The following is a 17,587-nucleotide window of genomic DNA, read 5'->3' as shown; positions in this document are numbered from 1 at the left end:
TGTCATCTGACATTATTGTGTACATGTTGACTAAACGCCCGTCTCTCAACCTCTATGCCGTGACTGCCTCTAATCCCGCATAAATATGCCTGCTATGGCCACGGGGCAGGTTGCCACAGTTATATAGTGCTGATGCAATCACTGAGGAAAGAGACTGGCCTTGAATAGACCTTATTCACAGCAGCGCCATCTTTGATTTTTAACTGGAATGAAAGCGAGGCTGTAAAGGATAGACATACACCTCTTCAGTGTAAGGTTCTGCTGACGAAACGCTGCAAAAAGATCTATAAAAATCTAAATGTCAGTAGACAAAAAACTCCAGACTACATAAGTGATCTAGGAGCAATTTACAGCGAATGCCGTTGAAAACATGTTAAGTCTATCCCTCACAGCCTCGCTTTCATACCTGTCATGACGCTGCTCTGAATGCTGAAGATTTGGCAGTAAATCATGTGTCTGTTTTTAGAAGATCTCGCAACACAAAGTTCACATCCACAGCATGAGGGTGAGTTGGTTAGACACTTGAAACGGTATGTTCACACAAAATACTATAATAGTCTTTCTTATAGAATGAAGGCTTGAGATTGTAATTAAGACATTAGAAAAAACTGTCATAAATGTCACTCAGTTTGTGATGATGTGCTGTTCTACAAACGAGGCAGATCTGGGTAATGGTTGATTGAATGTGTCTGACAAAATATGGTTACACGACTTTACATAAATGTCAGGCAGAAAATACTTATTAAGATGTACCAACAAAATATTAAATGTTTCATAAACGGATGGCAGATTTCAAAAGACAAGTATAACATTAACATTGTACATAAACCATAAGAAATTCTGTTTGCATTCCAAAATACTGTGTTTACTAACGTTTTCTTTCTGTTGTTGTGGTTCAACCAAAAATGTAAATATAAAAATTATTATATGGCTACCATATTCTTCAAAATATATTATTTTGTGTTCAGCAGAAGAAAGGAATTCATACAGGTTTGGAACAGCTTGAGGGTGGGTAAATAATTACGGAATTTTCATTTTTGGGTGAACTATCCCTTTAATAAAGGTGGCTTTATTGGCGGGCTTTTAGAAATTACGTTCCAAGCAGAGCCAGAGGCTAATGAATGGCGCACGCGGGAGGCAGGACAGTAAAACACCCCCATGAAATAAATACCCTTATCTAATTTTTACACGCAAGGTGCTAAATTTGTCTCACATACACCTTATTTTTAACGTAAGAGCAGGCGCGGGCGTTTTTAACTTGAACAAACTTGAATGTGTTCATAAACTTCCGGTTTGAGCCGAGTCCAGTTATTTCAGCTGTACAAAATCAGTTCGTTGTGCTGCTGATGTTGCAAACTGGTACTTGTTATAATATTATTTTAATTATCTTAATCATAAACACACTGGTTTGTAGAGAAAATAGTTTTTATTAAATTTTATTGCACCTTTAAGTTATTTTGTTATTCTAGTTATTAATTTAGCAGCTAATGAATAGCAAGGTCTCTCGCACATTTACAGGAAATTGTTAACTTGCGCATTAAAGAATTAGGTGAACATATATTTTCATGGTATTTCTGTAAGTTAGTTGTAGGCGATAAAAGATTGAACAATTTTAAATATGCAAAATTTACAAAAACAAGAAGAGAAATAGAATAGGTGGCTTAAATGGCAGCAAATAGGGTTGTAGCCCTACAGGTGGGTCTGAATTTGGTCAGGTGCAAATGGTGAACTCTTTACTGTTTGACTGTTACAGTTTCTCAGTGTCATTATTCAGGTGTAAATTATTATCCAGACCACTGCTGACGTAGAAGCTAACCGTTTTGCCACGTTATATTTGAGCCTTAATCTCCATAGATTGAAGGGCAAGAAGTTCCTCTGATGTGCGAGGATTATTTATGGGTGCTTGGCTAACTGTTATTTCCATGTTTCCATATGCCACTTGTAAATAGTGTCTTTTCAGATAGTTTTTTCCCTTCTGTATATGCAGCTACTGTAAATAGTCAACATCACTAAGTGGGGTTTACCAACCTGTAAATAAACACGCTTCTCCGTCGGTTCCTGTCCCGCTCTGAGCGCTTCCACCTCGTCTGATGTGGGGACGGAGTCTTCTAAACCGGGATTCATAGCTTTCGTAATGAATATTTTCTCAATTTGGAATGGAATACTAACATGATGAACATATGAAACAATTATAACGCAGTTACACATTTCCGTTGTGATATACTTGTTCATTATTTTTTTGTCATTTACAAAGTTTCTTAAAGTCATATATATGTATAGTATACCTAAGATGGCTGCTAAAGTTACAAAGCATTGTTCAAAATTCTTTCCCAGGTTTCGCTCCAGTGTCTTTAAAGCACAGCTATGATCTCAACATATTTGGCATGGACATGGATGTTCATAGCTACATATGAGACGAAAGCATGGTGTCTGATCATCAAACGTCCCGCCACCACCTGTTTTCTTTGGCAGTCGCCCATACAACGGTCAGACGGGGTTGTGCAGGGTCAAGAATAAAGCTTCATAAGGTACTGAATGTAGAATAGAAAAGAGCCACAAAGACTGGCAGTGTGACGCACGGCCACTGTAGATCTCATCCCACACAGGAGAATGCTTATTCAGTCATATATTTGGAAACAAATGCTGCTTAAAGAAGCTAACGTCTCAGGAAAACATCCTGGCGAATGCCTGTGACGGATGAGAATATGTTTCGCTTGATACCATCACAGGCACGTTTATTGTGTGCTGACAGAGCTGGTGCCCTACAGCTGGATTAAGTACATTTGGCACTCTCCAGGGGTCTGGATTTGTTCAGGTTGGCAGTTTACTGCAGACTTAAGCCACAGAGTGTAACAAAACCTAGTGACAACCAAGCAAATAATATTTACAGCAAATACTGTCCCATGAGATCCTATACAAATGTTTGCATTGTTAATTTAAAGCTGTGTGTATTACAACGTATCATGCCACTCTTAGAAATGGATCTTGCCTTAGGGTTAAGGGTTTGGTTAATGCCTTATAAAGCACTAAGTAGTAAACTAAACCATGTAACTCGTCCCATACTATTTGGGTGATGGACTTGACTGATACCTCAAATTATGTGGTGTGTTTTCATATGATCTGCTCACGCCCCACTGGTGGTAAGATTCAAACTACAAATTCGCTATAATTTCACCAAAGTGTAAAATAGTAACATTTTCTCATGAGATCAGATTAGCCTTATCTATGGACTAGAATATTACACATATGGGTGGGCCACCTAGCAACTGCATAGCAACACCCTGACAACCACCCACAGCAACCTAGTATATGCACAAGGTGTTCTTGTTGCTATGTGGGCGTAGGTGTGGTCAGGATGGGTGACAGACCGTTGTAATGTGGTTGCTAAGTTGTTTTGGGTAGTTGCTAGACCGTTGCTATCTCGTTGTTAAAGTGTTCTAGATGGTTGCTAGAATACTGCTATTGGTTCCTGCAATTGCATAGCGTATCAACCTATATATACACACAGAGATTATGATAGGGTGTTCTGGGTGGATGCTAGAACATTACTATGATGTTCTGGGTGGTTGTCAGAGCATTACTATGTGGTTGCATTGTTATACTGTTGCTAGGATTTTCTGGGTTGTTGCTAGGGTGTTACTCCCACATCTCTTCATGGATCTCACCATAGATATGTATACGTAGATGCCACATACGCGCCAGCCATCTTGGAACTGTCAGCGTGTTATGTATTAACTCAATATTACAGAGTTTTAAACTATGGTAGTCTCGCGTAACCAGACCCATGAGACTGACAGCAGAAGGTCTGGACTCCATCGCAGCTTTTCTTGGCCAAGGTCCGAGTTTGACTGACATGTGACGCAACCAATCACAGTTTGTTATATTCCACCTCATGTTTTGGGGTGTGCCAATATAATGTCGATGTCCCTACAATAACAGATGCCTTCGTCATGTTGTTATGTGTTAGTTAAGCAAAATCATCTGCTGAAGACTATTGCAGATATAGATATTCACACATACGCCTATGGTTGCAGACGCACAGTCAATTTGCTCTCGAATTTTCACAGACCGGGTTTGACCGTTCCAATATGGTGGACGACTAACGCATAGCGGCCCATAAAAGAGCCACTAAGAGGAATCTATATATCTATGGATCTCACTCCTCCTTACATCTTTAAACAAAAACGAAAGCCTTTGGTGCTCCCCACAGGAGTGCTGCTGTGCCTCTGTTTTGCATTGAAAGTTTTAGAAGAGCTACATTCTTGCCAGCTGACTCACAAGATAAGAGTTTTTATGTGTTAATCCCACGCCGGCGGCCTGGTAAGCTCCATCTGACAGCAAGCGTGCTAACGCTCACACCCACTCGCTTCTGGGAGCCAAGCCACACTCGTCCCTAAAGGTCACGTATATATAACGCTTATCTCCCCTATAAATCTGCCCTCAAGACCAAACACTTGCTCTGGATCTGTGGACTAAAGCCTACAGTGGGAAGTTCACAGTTCCCAATACAGCATTCCTGGGTATTTGTAGGGATGCGTTTAAGTCGTGGTTTAAAGTACAATTTCAGTATTTTATGTATATTTTAAATATTTCCTAATATTTATATTTTGCTTGTGATAAACCCATCACTTTTATGCTAAGAGCTTGTGGATGGTAGCCAGGGCGTTGCTATATATATTTGCTAAGGTGTTCCGAGTGTGTTGCTAGGTTACAGTATACAGTTTCTAGGGTGTTTTGGGTGGTTGCCAGGGCATTTCTATGGAGTTCCCGAGGTGTTCTGAAGGGTTTTCACTGTGTGTTGCTATGTGGTTGCGGTCACCTAAAGAATCCACTTAATGCCACATTCAGTATTGTTTGCCATGTGATGTGAACATTTTTAATAAAAATAGTTTACAAAAGTAATAGCACACCTCTCCTCAACACATTTTCATGATTTAAGGCAACATTCAGGTCCGCAGCACAAAAGGTTATGCGCTGAAGTGTAACATTTAGGGTCATGGAGTTTGAACAACTCATTCTTAATAATTGCATGCCTTTGCCTATATTACTTCATAGAATTTTTAAGCGTCATTTGAACCTTACCCTGTACCCTAATATGAAAGGTTTAAAGGATATAATTGTTCAAGTTTTTTCAACTTTGAAACAGCTGGTTTGTTTTCAGCATAACAAGATCGTTATCTTGGACAATTGACTGAAAGTGAATGCAGTTGTAAGGACCACACACATATTGGGCTCTGAGGACATGGTCATGTGACTCGATGAATATACACAAAGTCCTCTCCGAAGAACAAAAAGTTGTGAATGCTATTTTAGCTTTCAGCGCCTTGACTCTATCAATATGTCCTTGTACGGATTAGTGCGCTAATTAAAACGTTAGCCGATTCTGTTTAGGAACATGCATAAATTTCAACACTAACCACATAGTGGTTACACACTGCCAAGGGGGTAATTTTACAATGTTCAAAAGTAAACATACTCTGACATGTTTTCCACAAGTCTTTCTCAACACAGAAGTTTTTCTGGCAAAGACAAGGTGTGAGGTGGAACTGTTGAACAACGGAAAACATAATCAGACTAGCTGTGGGAAATTTCTGACATTCCACAATTGGAAAAATGTATCTTTGGATGCAATGCTGAAAATGAAGTAACAATAGAGAGCTATTGGCTCACTTGGAGACTTCAATCTTGATATAAGAATTACAGAGCCAAAAACAAATCTGAGCAGCTCTGGCTTACAACATCACACCAATTAGAATGGCTTGAGATCAGAATCACTTCTGTGCAGGATCCAAAATTAACACTCGCTGATTGCCAAAAATCAGTAAACAATGACTTTGGCCAGTTAATAAAGCTTCAAAAAATTAGTTTTTTTTAGGAACTGCAACATTATACATGGTTTAATTCAAGCAGTGAGAATGATGTAAGTGACGTTTGGAATTCTAATCAATGACATATCAATCTGTCTATTAATGTTGGAAAGTTAAAATAATTGTATTGTGAAGGTAAAGTTAATTTCATTATTTAGGTTAATTAAATAATTTAATATTTGTTTAAAAATATATGCCAATTTTTTTTTTCTCCATTTTTTTAAAGAATTTTGTGGCAATTTTATGTATAATGGCCAAAAAAAGAGAAAAAAGAACACTTTGTATAGCAACGGCTTTCCATTTTGGTCTCTTTCGCCAATGACATTTTGTACAATGACAAAATAAGCTTGCATGGCCTTTACCTGACAAAGTTTCAGGTTGCTTTAGATTAATGGGGCCATCATTTTGGACACGCATTACCGAACAGCATGACAACCCGAGCGCTTCATTCACTCATCCATCTTAACAGCAAATTTAGAAACAACCATGTTGTCAAACCAAGGTGCTTCATTCAGACCAACAAAATAAATGGCGAAGAATGCGAGTCATGCTAACCTAACTATTTTTACTGCTCAATCTCAGTGAGCTGCCGTCTTATTTTAGCAATGATTTGGCATTTAGTGTGGGTTTTACATGAGGACATAAGTATGAAGCAAGCAGTAATACATTCAGAGTGGCCATTTGGCTTCAGTCATTTTTCAAAGTAGTTATTATTTCATGCACATAACATCTTGAAGGTATCTTGTTTAGTTGCTACTGACTGCCTCAACCTAAACTAAAAGTATTTTCAAAGACTTGATGCTTGAAGCATTGCAAACTCTGATTACAAACACTTTCATTCTCAGATACTAATCTAGCCATCAGATTTGAGTGTACCATGTTGTGTGCATCATGAACAGTTTATAGTCTGATGGTTTGGACTTTTTTATTTCAATAAACATCACATTTCAATGAGAAATCCAACAGGGAAAATATTGACTTGATCGTAGATAAGTTCATCGGAACCAAACCAAACAAAAATGCTCATATTTGAAGGGATGTTTAAGTGCTTAGGTATTAAAAAAGATAACTAGAAATGAAATATATTTCTCTGATATACAATGACAATGGTATATGTGTCATGATGATACATTGATCATTGATCTTATTCTTTCGTGCACGAGTATTAAAATCATGGTCCATGAAGTAAATGAAGGGTTACTCAGTTATCACTGTTTAACAATATTTTTTACAGCGCCCTTCAAAGTATCATTTTGGACAATTAAATGGAATTATTCTTGGCGTGAAATGCGATTTATTGCTATGTTCTTTAGGAAGCTTGATGCTGTGTACATTGTTCTTTCCCTAAAACTGCATCATTGCATTTATCACAGCTGTCCAAAAACATAATTCGATGTATATAGGCACACATATTATCAGTTAAAGGTGTTTTACAGTTTGAAAATAGTGAAAGAATTGTGTCCTGATCACAGTTCGTTCAATAAAACACCAGACAATGCCCATTGTATAATTTCCCATGACACCCACCGTCTACCAGTGCCCCAGACTGGCCTGTGATCACTGCGCTTGCATCATTGAAGGCGAATAAAGTTCAGGGTTCTGCAAGTGGAGATCAGAGCGTTATAGTCATAAACTACACATCCTGCAATGCATTGGCCCACTTTAAAAACCTGAGAACAGAAAAGCACCAGTAGCTGCTGATTGGTTACGATCACGGCAGTCAAGTCAAATCGAGCCAGTCGGGTTTCTTATGTGGTTTACAGGTGTGGACGTCCACAGTTTCCTCACAGTCCCTGCACTCGACAGCGCAACACCATTTGAACTTGCACTCGCATTTGGTCACACGTTTTACACGGGTGGTGTCGTACCCGCGGCCGCAGCACATGACCTCGCAGCCGTCCATGCCTCTGGAAGACTTGTTGCACACCCGTCCTGCTGTGCCCAGAGAACCTGAAATATAAATGCAGGTCTTTTCAGTCACAGTAGTCAAATTATTCCATTGTGAGTCAATAGGCCAAACGTGTGTTTTCTGATATCAGGAACTTTACAGAAATGTACCATGTTTTTCAAGTCTAGGTCACATTCCGGCCCAAAACCAAAAAAAGACACAAATTATAATAAAACAAAAAATCTAAACGTTATTTATTTTTAATAAAAGCATGCAAAATCAAGCATATTTTAGGACCTATTTTAAGACTTATTTTGCATTAAGACTTTACGTTTATTGGAACTGAGAAATAAAAATCATTAAAATATTGGACTTTTTGGATTTTTATAATTGTCTTTATTCTGGTAGTTCTCATTAGATTGTCATTACTATAATAATTTTTAATAAATGTAATAAATTTAAATGATTACTGTATTGCAGAAAAAAAGTGTAACAATTAGAATTTAATGTATTTTTTTTCCATTGCAGTATTACAAATTGGATAAATGTGCTTAAAATTGTAACAATGAAAAATCTAAATAGTCCTTAAATTGAAATATGACTCTTTTTGTAAATTTCCGAAGTTCGAAATTTTCGTATGCGTTTTTTTGTATTCGTCATTCAGTGGCTCTGAATTGTCAAAACACCTCTCAAAATGCTTGCTACAGATGCGAAAAATGCAGAAAATGACTTTTTTATGATGGACAAAAGTTTCTGAGGCAGTGTGTAAACGTGATTGACACAAAGTGAAGTTATATTTATTTTTTTATGTGCGAAAATTTCGGACGAGAATTTTGGACTCGGTGTGCAAGGACCTTTACAAACAAAAACACTCAACACTCAGCTCTTTGTTGCTTACCCGCCGATCGGTCCATTAGGCAATAGTCTGGAGAGTTCTCAACGTACACTAGATCGTTTTTGGTTGTTCTCTTGTATTCCCGGTCTGCAACCATGAAGCCTGTACCATCCTGGTTCATCATGACCTCCACAGCAGTATTGTACTTCTTTCTCAAGTAGTCCCCTGTTCGCCGGAAATCAGTCATAGCCAACCAGCATGTCCTGAGAGCACATGACCCACTGACTCCATGACACTTGCATTCAGTCTTCATAAAACGCTTGACTGCCTAGAGAAAACAAAACTCAGCCCATGACCTATGAACCACTCCATAACCCAGATTAAACAGTTAAAAGTATTTATAATTAGCTTGCTGATTCCCCCCATTTGAGAATCTTGACACTTACCATTCTCCCGCAGCGGTTGTTGTGCAGATTCATCAGTGCTCTGGCATCTTTGACCATCCTCTCTCTGGCATCCACAAAAGCTTTGGCAAACTTGATACCGTAGTTAATGTTGTCGCTACAGCCGCCCCAGTCAAAGTCCCCTTCTTCATCGCTGGCTCGGCCTCTCCTGTGTGTGTCGCAGCCGCAGATCTTCAGCTCTCCTTGACTGCATGCCCTGGTGATGGCATAAACTACGCCCGCAGAGGAAATTGCATAAACGAATGCTGCTTCACGGCTACCTGATGGAGGAGAAACATTTTCATATTAGCATGTTAAAAATGTGGTACAGTTCTGTGCTTCAAAATGAATTTCATGTTTAGTGTATAATTTCAGAGCCAAATGGGTTATGCACACTGTCTCATGTTGACTTCAGGGTGCTTTCACACTGGCAGTTTAGTTTGAAACGGGTCACCATTCGCATGAAAAATTGTTAATGTGAAAGCTGTCATGTGGACACATGAGCGCACCGGGTAATGAACGTAAGAAGTGATCGGAGTTAGTTTGCACTGGAACTGTGGCGTGATTTGCACGAATGTGAAAGCAACTCGCACTTGGGTGCGCACTTGTTCAGGAAGTAAAGCAACCTGTGCATGTGTTTTAGTTGAGAATGATATCATTAATTCAACAAAACACATGTAGGGGATGACAGTGGTGATGATTTCCCTTGTGTAACCAGTCCTACTCCACCTGCTCCAAGCGGGACTCGAACTCTGGCATGGGAGGCGGGAGCGCTAACGCTAAGGACGCTAAAGACCGCAGCCGCTAGCGCGACTCTTGAGATCAGGGGAGTGAGGTTTACATGCACAGCTCTTACTGGCCTACGTCCGTTACACATGCAGTGCCATTATGTAGAGCGAGTGCAATCAGAGCAGCAAATGAATGGCTTGCAATCCGTTGTCTCCTCAGAAGAGTGAGTTTGCAAGCAGCAGAAAGCCACCTTCATGTGATGCACATACACTAAACCCAAGCGTCATTCACTCTGCTGCGCATATTAGCACCAAATTAATACAAAAACACAATATACTGACCCACGTTCTACTTTCTGCCATGCGCTGTGCATGTTTTTGATGATGAAAGATGAATGCAAATGCACCAGGGTTCAATAGAATCAAGTGAGTGTGAAACCAGACAATCGCACTCAGACCGCAGCAAACGTGCCCAATGTGAAAGACCCCTTTATGCCAACCTACGACGTACGTTTTAACATTAAAGTCCGCGTGAACCGGAAGTTGCAAACGACTTTTCTCCAGTGCTGTGACGTATTTCCCAGTGAAAAGGATTATTGAACAGAGGGCAGGGTTTTACTCTAGCGCTCCTCCTCTCCATCTCTCTCGCTCATAGCAGACTAACGGTTTGAGGGGAGTGGTTAAGCGTTTCCCAAACCAAGCCGTCAAACATACGTCATCAGAGAAGGTCCTCCAAGGCAGAGGGGAGGGGCATTTTCAGATTTTGATTAAAGATTACAAAGCCAAAAAAAATTTTTGTGTGGATTGACTTGCATGGATGAATTGTTCACCACAAAACTAACAATTTAGGCAAACAAAGTAAATATGGTCAATTTTGAATTCATGTGGACTTTAAAAAAGTAACTTTTCAGTAGTTTTTTGACAAGAGACAAGCAAGCTGATGAGGTGTAATGCCCTTAATATGATGTTAAATCCACTGTGCTTTTGTTATATCAACTCCCTAACATCATCTCTAGATTTAAGCTCCTTGGCTGAACTAAGTGCGGGAGGCCACCCTACAGCTTTCTAACATTCGACTGATTCAAGCTGACACTCCTTCACCTTTAGTTTCTTTGGTCGATTGCACTCATAGCCTTGAGGTGTGTTTTTTTGCCAAAGTAGCGCAAAATGACCCCTATTTTGCTCATTTTCCTCCTCCAGCTCACGCACTGAGCCAGAACAGAGGGTGATATGTCAAAAAGAGCAGCTTTGTCTGTCTGCCAGAGTCATCTGCACAAATATTTACATCTCCTATTACTGTTTATACATCAGCCTGTAGAGAACCCCCTCCGACTAGCCACTTGTATTTGGAGAACATCCACTCTCTCTCAGACTTTCGCCTATTCTTGTGGAGACCTTTTTTGTCCCTACCAGCATGTAAAGCTGTAATGCATTTACTGTACCAAATAGTGCTAGGCGGTGTACCAGCTATGCAAAATATGCTTTCTTATATCTTTCTTTTGATTTTGGTGTGGCTCTGACATGTTCATGACAGGTTGGGTGAGATTCACCTCGGCACACAGTTTTATTTGAACTAACAGTTTGATACTTTATGAAATATGAGCTTTTTAAATATGATACAGGGTTGCATAGTTCATGTCTTATTGCTGTATGACTATGATGAAGTGTAGCATAAATACTGACTGCGCAACATGACACGGCCGAACACAGTGCGGTCTCGCTCCAGCGTGCTGCAGTTCCAGCGATGGTGTCGGAACTGGTGCTGGCATTCTCGGATCCACTCTTTGGCTCCCTCTCCGATGGATTGCATGAGGTCTGGGTGTCTTTGGCAGAGTTGCCTCTGCTTGTTCACCAGCCCTGGAATGTTGTCGCATATGACCCGTGCACCTAATGCACCAATGTACCTGCAGAAACAAACAGATACATTGTTGACTAAGCATCTGACAAATGAATAATTGTAGTTTTCCATTGCAGTAGTTGGCAGTCTTGTGATAAGAAATAATCTTGTAATGCATAATTTAATCCATCCCACTTGAGCATCAGAAAATGACTTGGTCTTCTCTTCTGGGTCATCTTTATTGGAGACCAGACCTTCAAAGTTCATGTTAGCCACACTTTTTTTTAATTTATTTTTTAATGTTAGCCGCACTTTAATACACGGTTCTTTGGAATGCTTGATTCTCACTTGTCAATCATTCAGCAGTCAAATATTTTTGCGTAAAGACCACTAAATTGAATAACTGTCTGTTTTCCCAGGCAACAATTTCCTGTTGTACTAGTTTCTTCTCACATAATTTCAACTTAAATCAATATTTCATGCCCATTTATTTGTGATAATGATACCCCTATGATATTTTATTGTCAGCAAAAATGTTTTCCTCAAGGAGTCTTAAAGAGATAGTTCACCTAAAATAAACTTCCAGGCCAATCTCATGATAAAACTTAACTATTACAAGGTGGGCATTGTTTAATGATTTCTTCTTCTTCTTTTTTTTTTTTTTTACCGTATGAATGGTCTACCTCTAATCTAAACCATCAATGAGGCGACATGAGGACGACATGAGATTGTATGAATTCATATGAATACCAATTCATCAAAATGTAAAATAGTTACGAATTGCCATGCTAAAATTCTATCACACACTCAACCCTCATGTCGTTCCAAACCTGTATGACTTTCTTTCTGCTGTGGAACACAAAAGAAGATGTTTAAAAAATTTAAAAATAAAATCTCAGGCAAAGAAAGTCAATGGGGTCCAATGTTTTGGTTCCAATGAAGAAAGAAGTCATACAGGTTTGTAACAACATGAAGGTGAGTAAATCATTTTTGGATAAACTATCCCTTAAAGGACTATTTCTTACTCCATAATTTAGGACATTCCAGCATGTCCTATTTCCTATTTTGAAAAAATGCAAAAGATTTTCCATTCTGGTATTGATATTTGTGTTGCAGGTGTAGCATTTTCCTATTCTACACTTTCTGTTGAAGCGCAGCACACAGACACCTTCAGCGAAGTTTACGCTGTGCTCACGCGCCCTTGTCTCCTTCCCGGATCTCGTTCTCCAGTCAGTCGTGTCTGGGTTTGTGTGACAGCACTCCGTACAAACCTACTGAACAATTTCCACTCCTCTTATGGCTGTCCCTGTCCCTATCGCTCTCTCTCTCTCTCTCTCTCTCTCTCTCTCTCTCTCTCTCTCTCTCTCTCATACTGACATACTAGTGCAAACATAAGACCCAACGAAAGACTTATTCCTCTCGCTATAGCATCCATGGGAGGGCCTGGTATTGCCGGCTTTGCACGGTTGCCCTGTTGATCCTTGACACACAGAAACACAATCTCGCTCTGCCTCTCTGTTCCAGAACACTTATCAGCTGCATGCGGCCGGGATTGGGAAAGGCTGCTGCACGTGAGCCAGAAAACCGCTACGCGTGAATTGATTGCAACGATGACAACAATCCCCATAACTGTATAAATTACCATAGGAACTGAGAGATATTTATCACCACTGACTCACATGGATTTGGGCATGCCGCCATGGCTGTCTTGCGGACTCATGCCGTCGAATCCCCGCTGCCTTGTTGAGGGCAAGAGGGGCCATACGTATAGTTATTTCAACAGAGATTATACAAATGATAACCCTCCTTTTCCCATTCATGAAATACTGTATTATTGTCTTATCGTGTGCGTTTGAGAGAAACCGAGCATTCGTTTTTAATTGAAAGTATCAAAAAATAGCGTGGACTGAGATTATGTTGTTTACTCAGCTGTGGGGCACTAGGCAGTGTGCTGACTATGTTGATATTGCTACCTCTGAGACGTGATGGGGAACTTTTGAATGCTGCAATTAGACGTTTTTAAAGGCGAAGTCTGCCATTGTGTCATCATGTCTGCTGTTATACAATGAAGAAATGGACATGAAAAGCAATAACTTCTGAACCAAGTCACTTCAGATCTATATCACCCCTAGCAAGTGTGTTTATATGGTGTGTTAGCAGCACACAAGTAGGTCTGCTGATCCAGCCAAGACCTGTTATAGAACAGTCTGTAATGTGTTGATCAATGTCAGGTTAAGACATCAGACTCCTCTGTCTTTACTAACAATTGCTCTGTGCATTTCTGCCAGGCATCGAGAGCTCATTTTCTCTCTTCTCTCTTGGTCTCATTTTATCTGACTTTTTCACTAATATTAGTATTTTTATAAAAAAAAAAAAGTATAATTTTTTTTTTCAATTTTAGAACTTTTCATTTTTCATTCAAATAAACCTAACTGTAACTGTACATCACTCTACCTTCCTTGTTAAGCTCTGGACTATGAATGGAATTGGTCTAGACTGAAGAAGAAGAAGAAGAAGAAGAAAAAAACAATTTATAGAACAAACACACACACGCATATGTTTGGTTAACTATCTTTGTGGGGACTCTCAATAGACGTAATGGTTTTATATTCTATCCCCTTACACTAATCCTACCCATCACAGAAAACTTTCTGCACTTCTACATTTTCAAAAAAAACTCATTCTGTATGATTTATAAGCTTGTTTCCTCATGGGCATCTCAATTTAGGTCCCCACGGTGACACGAGTCCCCATGAGTCTATGCGCATTCAGGATGAAGTCCCCACCGGGATAGAAAAACATGTACACACACGCACACACACATATATGAATGCTTATATATGCTTTTTACATTATTTTTAAGTCAATTTAGACTGTAATTAAATTAATTAATTTAGACTGAATATAAATGTATATTTATGTTCCCTGAAAAACAGGTTTTATTAGTACAAAATTTCTTTATTATTATTAGCATTATTTTGACATGGTTTACATTTTTGGAACTATAAATAACTTTTAATCTCAAAATCCTAAAGAAATGCTACTGTATTTCTTGTACTTTTCTAGGTGATAAAACTTGTGACTTTCTGCTGGGTGGATCATAAAACTGAAAAATAACTAAATCACGTTGAGTCAACAAAAGGACACGAGTCATATCTAGAGAGATGGAAAGAACTTGAGTTGGAATATTAATTAGAATGGCAGGAAGAGGAATTTGCTGAACTGCAATGCAAAGAAATGTAACCCAGTTAATGCATTCTGGGAAATTACGTGTTCTTCCACCCTGATATACAAAAGTGAATGTATACATGTGATGATAAGCTAAATACAAATTTAAATACAAGTTTTTTTTTATGCTTTTATCTCGATAAACTTTGCTTTTCTAGTTAATAATTAGTCATATGCATTTCTTTGAATTTCTCTTTAAATTTTACTTTTACTTCCTCATACTATTCTATTAATTTCCATGATGTGATCAAACGAGATCCTCCCGGATAAACTGAAATTCCTATTTTTAGTGTTTTAATTAACGATTCTTGTTTTGACTGTTCCCAAATTGTAATACAAATTCAGTGAGTGTACTTTTAGGATTAGGTAAATTACGGTGAACAACCTACTACTAACTTACTTAACTGACAGCAACAGTTCTATTAGGTTTATTTTAGGTCTTTAAAATGTTAGATTTCGAAAAGAAAATGAACCAGTGCCAGGCTCTTGTGCCACTTTAAATAAACAATTAGAACCACCTACCACCAAGACGAGTCCACACTGGGAGTAAACATGAGCAGCATTAGGATAAAGAGCCGGTAAATCCGGTGAGAGCTGCCGCTCGGTTCACGGCGTGACAGAAATCCGTTACGCGCGCGCTGTCTGTCCCTGCATCCAAGTCCATCAAACTCTCGCATGTTGTTTGTAAGGGAAAACAATTATCCAAAAAAGAAAACGAAATGTCACTGGTTCATTACGGCTCTTGAAACACTGTATTCCTCATAATTCAAAACAATGTAGTTAATATCAATAAAGGTACTGTGAATGAAAAAAGAAATATCCGACCATATAAAATATTCATCAGTATCCAAGTGAGTTTCTTTCACTCGAGCAGCGGCATGAGGAACCTGAAAATGTCTATGTTAAAATAGTTATCACGGTTCCTAATTGCGTCCGGACCGGTCCAATGGTTGAGGTACAGTAGGCTATCTGTCCCGCAGAATCAGATTCAGAGGAATATCTCTGGTTGGTGGGGGTGTCATTGGCTGGCGCTCATTGGCTGGAATCAGCACGAGGAGACGAGATGAATGAGCGCGCGTCAACACACATTTCCTGATGCTGTCACAGATAACAGCCGCGCTTTTCAACACACTGTCAGACGCTGAGGCGTTACTCTCACAACTTACAAAGAAGGTTTTGGACACTACAATGATGGTAAAACCATGACATTTTTGTAGTAGGCCTACCTTGGATTAACATAATATAAGTATGTCTTATTTAGTAATGTAACATTGCTGTACCAGTACCTTGCCGTGACTTAATTGTTCGAAAGTGTTTAGAAACTAATGCTAACGTTACACTTAAAATGTACGAATGGCTTCGCAATTTTAACAAACAAACCAAGCTCCTCTTATTTTAAAGGCAGATAGCACAAGATCAATATTTAAAAATAAATAAAAAATCTCAAAAAAATAAGTATGTTTAAATTAAACTGAATATCTATCTATCTATCTATCTATCTATCTATCTATCTATCTATCTATCTATCTATCTATCTATCTATCTATCTATCTATCTATCTATCTATCTATCTATCTGCCTTAAACATGCTTCAGTTTATAATGTAATATCAGGCCAGACATCCAGTGTTTGTTTTGGTATCAACATGCCAAACTGGCCTGTGCAAGTCTATATATAACACAATGAATATCTTCTCAGCAAAGATAGTAGCCAGTGCTCATATGGGACGTGACATTGTAAATGTATATAATAACCCCACCTTGCTCATAAAATACACCACTGGTGGTATTAAATGGAGGGGGAACTGTTTTACACACAGTAATGCACAGTAAACAACAAAGAGCTCCAGAGAGAATGCACTGTCCTTCCCTCATTAATGGATGAAATATGCATATTAGGGGATACGTTTTCATAGTATCTATTTTGTTTGAATGCCACTTATTTACTTATATTAAAAGAATATAAATATGTTGTATTAGAAGTTTGGTAATTTTAGAAAATACTTGGAAACTGACATTCACACATATATAGCCTACATATAGCCTATCTATTATACTAAATTACAGTATATAAGTATACAAATTAATTAAAAATAGGTTAAGTGTGCTAAGATTACTAACATTAAGTGTTAGCTAGTGATACTTGCCTGCAGAACCACCACTAAATACTGATTAAATACCAAATCTAGTTCCAAAGGTATAGCTACTGTTGGAGCTCATACAGTGCAGAGCATCACTTGTATCATTTTGTTGTCTCTAAACAGAGTATGACCAGAATACTTAACCCTTTGGGACCCAGGATGTGCACCAATAATTAGTGACATGTCCTTTCTGTACTGAGAGGTCAGTGCCCTCCCCTCCCCTGATCTAGAGGAGCTGGTGATTATAGCAGTGTGTGGGAGACAGATTTCACCAGGCCAGGCATGCGTCCCTGTCGGCCTCGCAACCTCGACCTACTGTCCCAAACAGGAATGTTAATTAGCAGCATCCACCAGAGGGGGTGACCATCCCCTGACACAGAGGACGTCTACAGATAAACCAATGTAGTCAGCAGAAATAGCAGCACTGATATTTTAAGGGACATTAAAGGAATAGTCAAAATTGAAATACTTCATTATTTATTCACACTCAGTACATAATGTAAAGAATGACAAATTCAAATTAGATTTTTATAGTAGCCTAGATTTCATTTATATTAGATTAGATTGAATTTTTTAAATAGATTTAAATGATATTTTTCACGTTTTTGAGCCCAGTTTTAA

General features: G+C 38.8%; 1 protein-coding gene across 1 annotated transcript; it reads right to left on the bottom strand.

The window, feature by feature from the left end:
- Positions 1 to 6,776: 6,776 nt before the first annotated feature.
- Positions 6,777 to 15,609, bottom strand: wnt2ba (wingless-type MMTV integration site family, member 2Ba). The gene is made up of 6 exons (XM_084426319.1): positions 15,349 to 15,609; positions 11,445 to 11,665; positions 9,037 to 9,314; positions 8,654 to 8,918; positions 7,556 to 7,817; positions 6,777 to 7,466 (listed from the first exon to the last, which is right to left on the bottom strand). The coding sequence occupies exons 1-5, from the start codon at positions 15,501 to 15,503 to the stop codon at positions 7,588 to 7,590; spliced, it is 1,149 nt and encodes a 382-aa protein (XP_084282445.1). The 5' UTR covers positions 15,504 to 15,609; the 3' UTR covers positions 6,777 to 7,466; positions 7,556 to 7,587.
- Positions 15,610 to 17,587: the final 1,978 nt, after the last annotated feature.

The sequence above is a fragment of the Rutilus rutilus genome, assembly GCF_951802725.1.
Source record: "Rutilus rutilus genome assembly, chromosome: 12".
NCBI lineage: Eukaryota > Metazoa > Chordata > Actinopteri > Cypriniformes > Leuciscidae > Rutilus > Rutilus rutilus.
The sequence above is the reverse complement of the archived record's forward strand: the minus strand, read 5'-3'. Positions and strand labels throughout refer to the sequence as shown.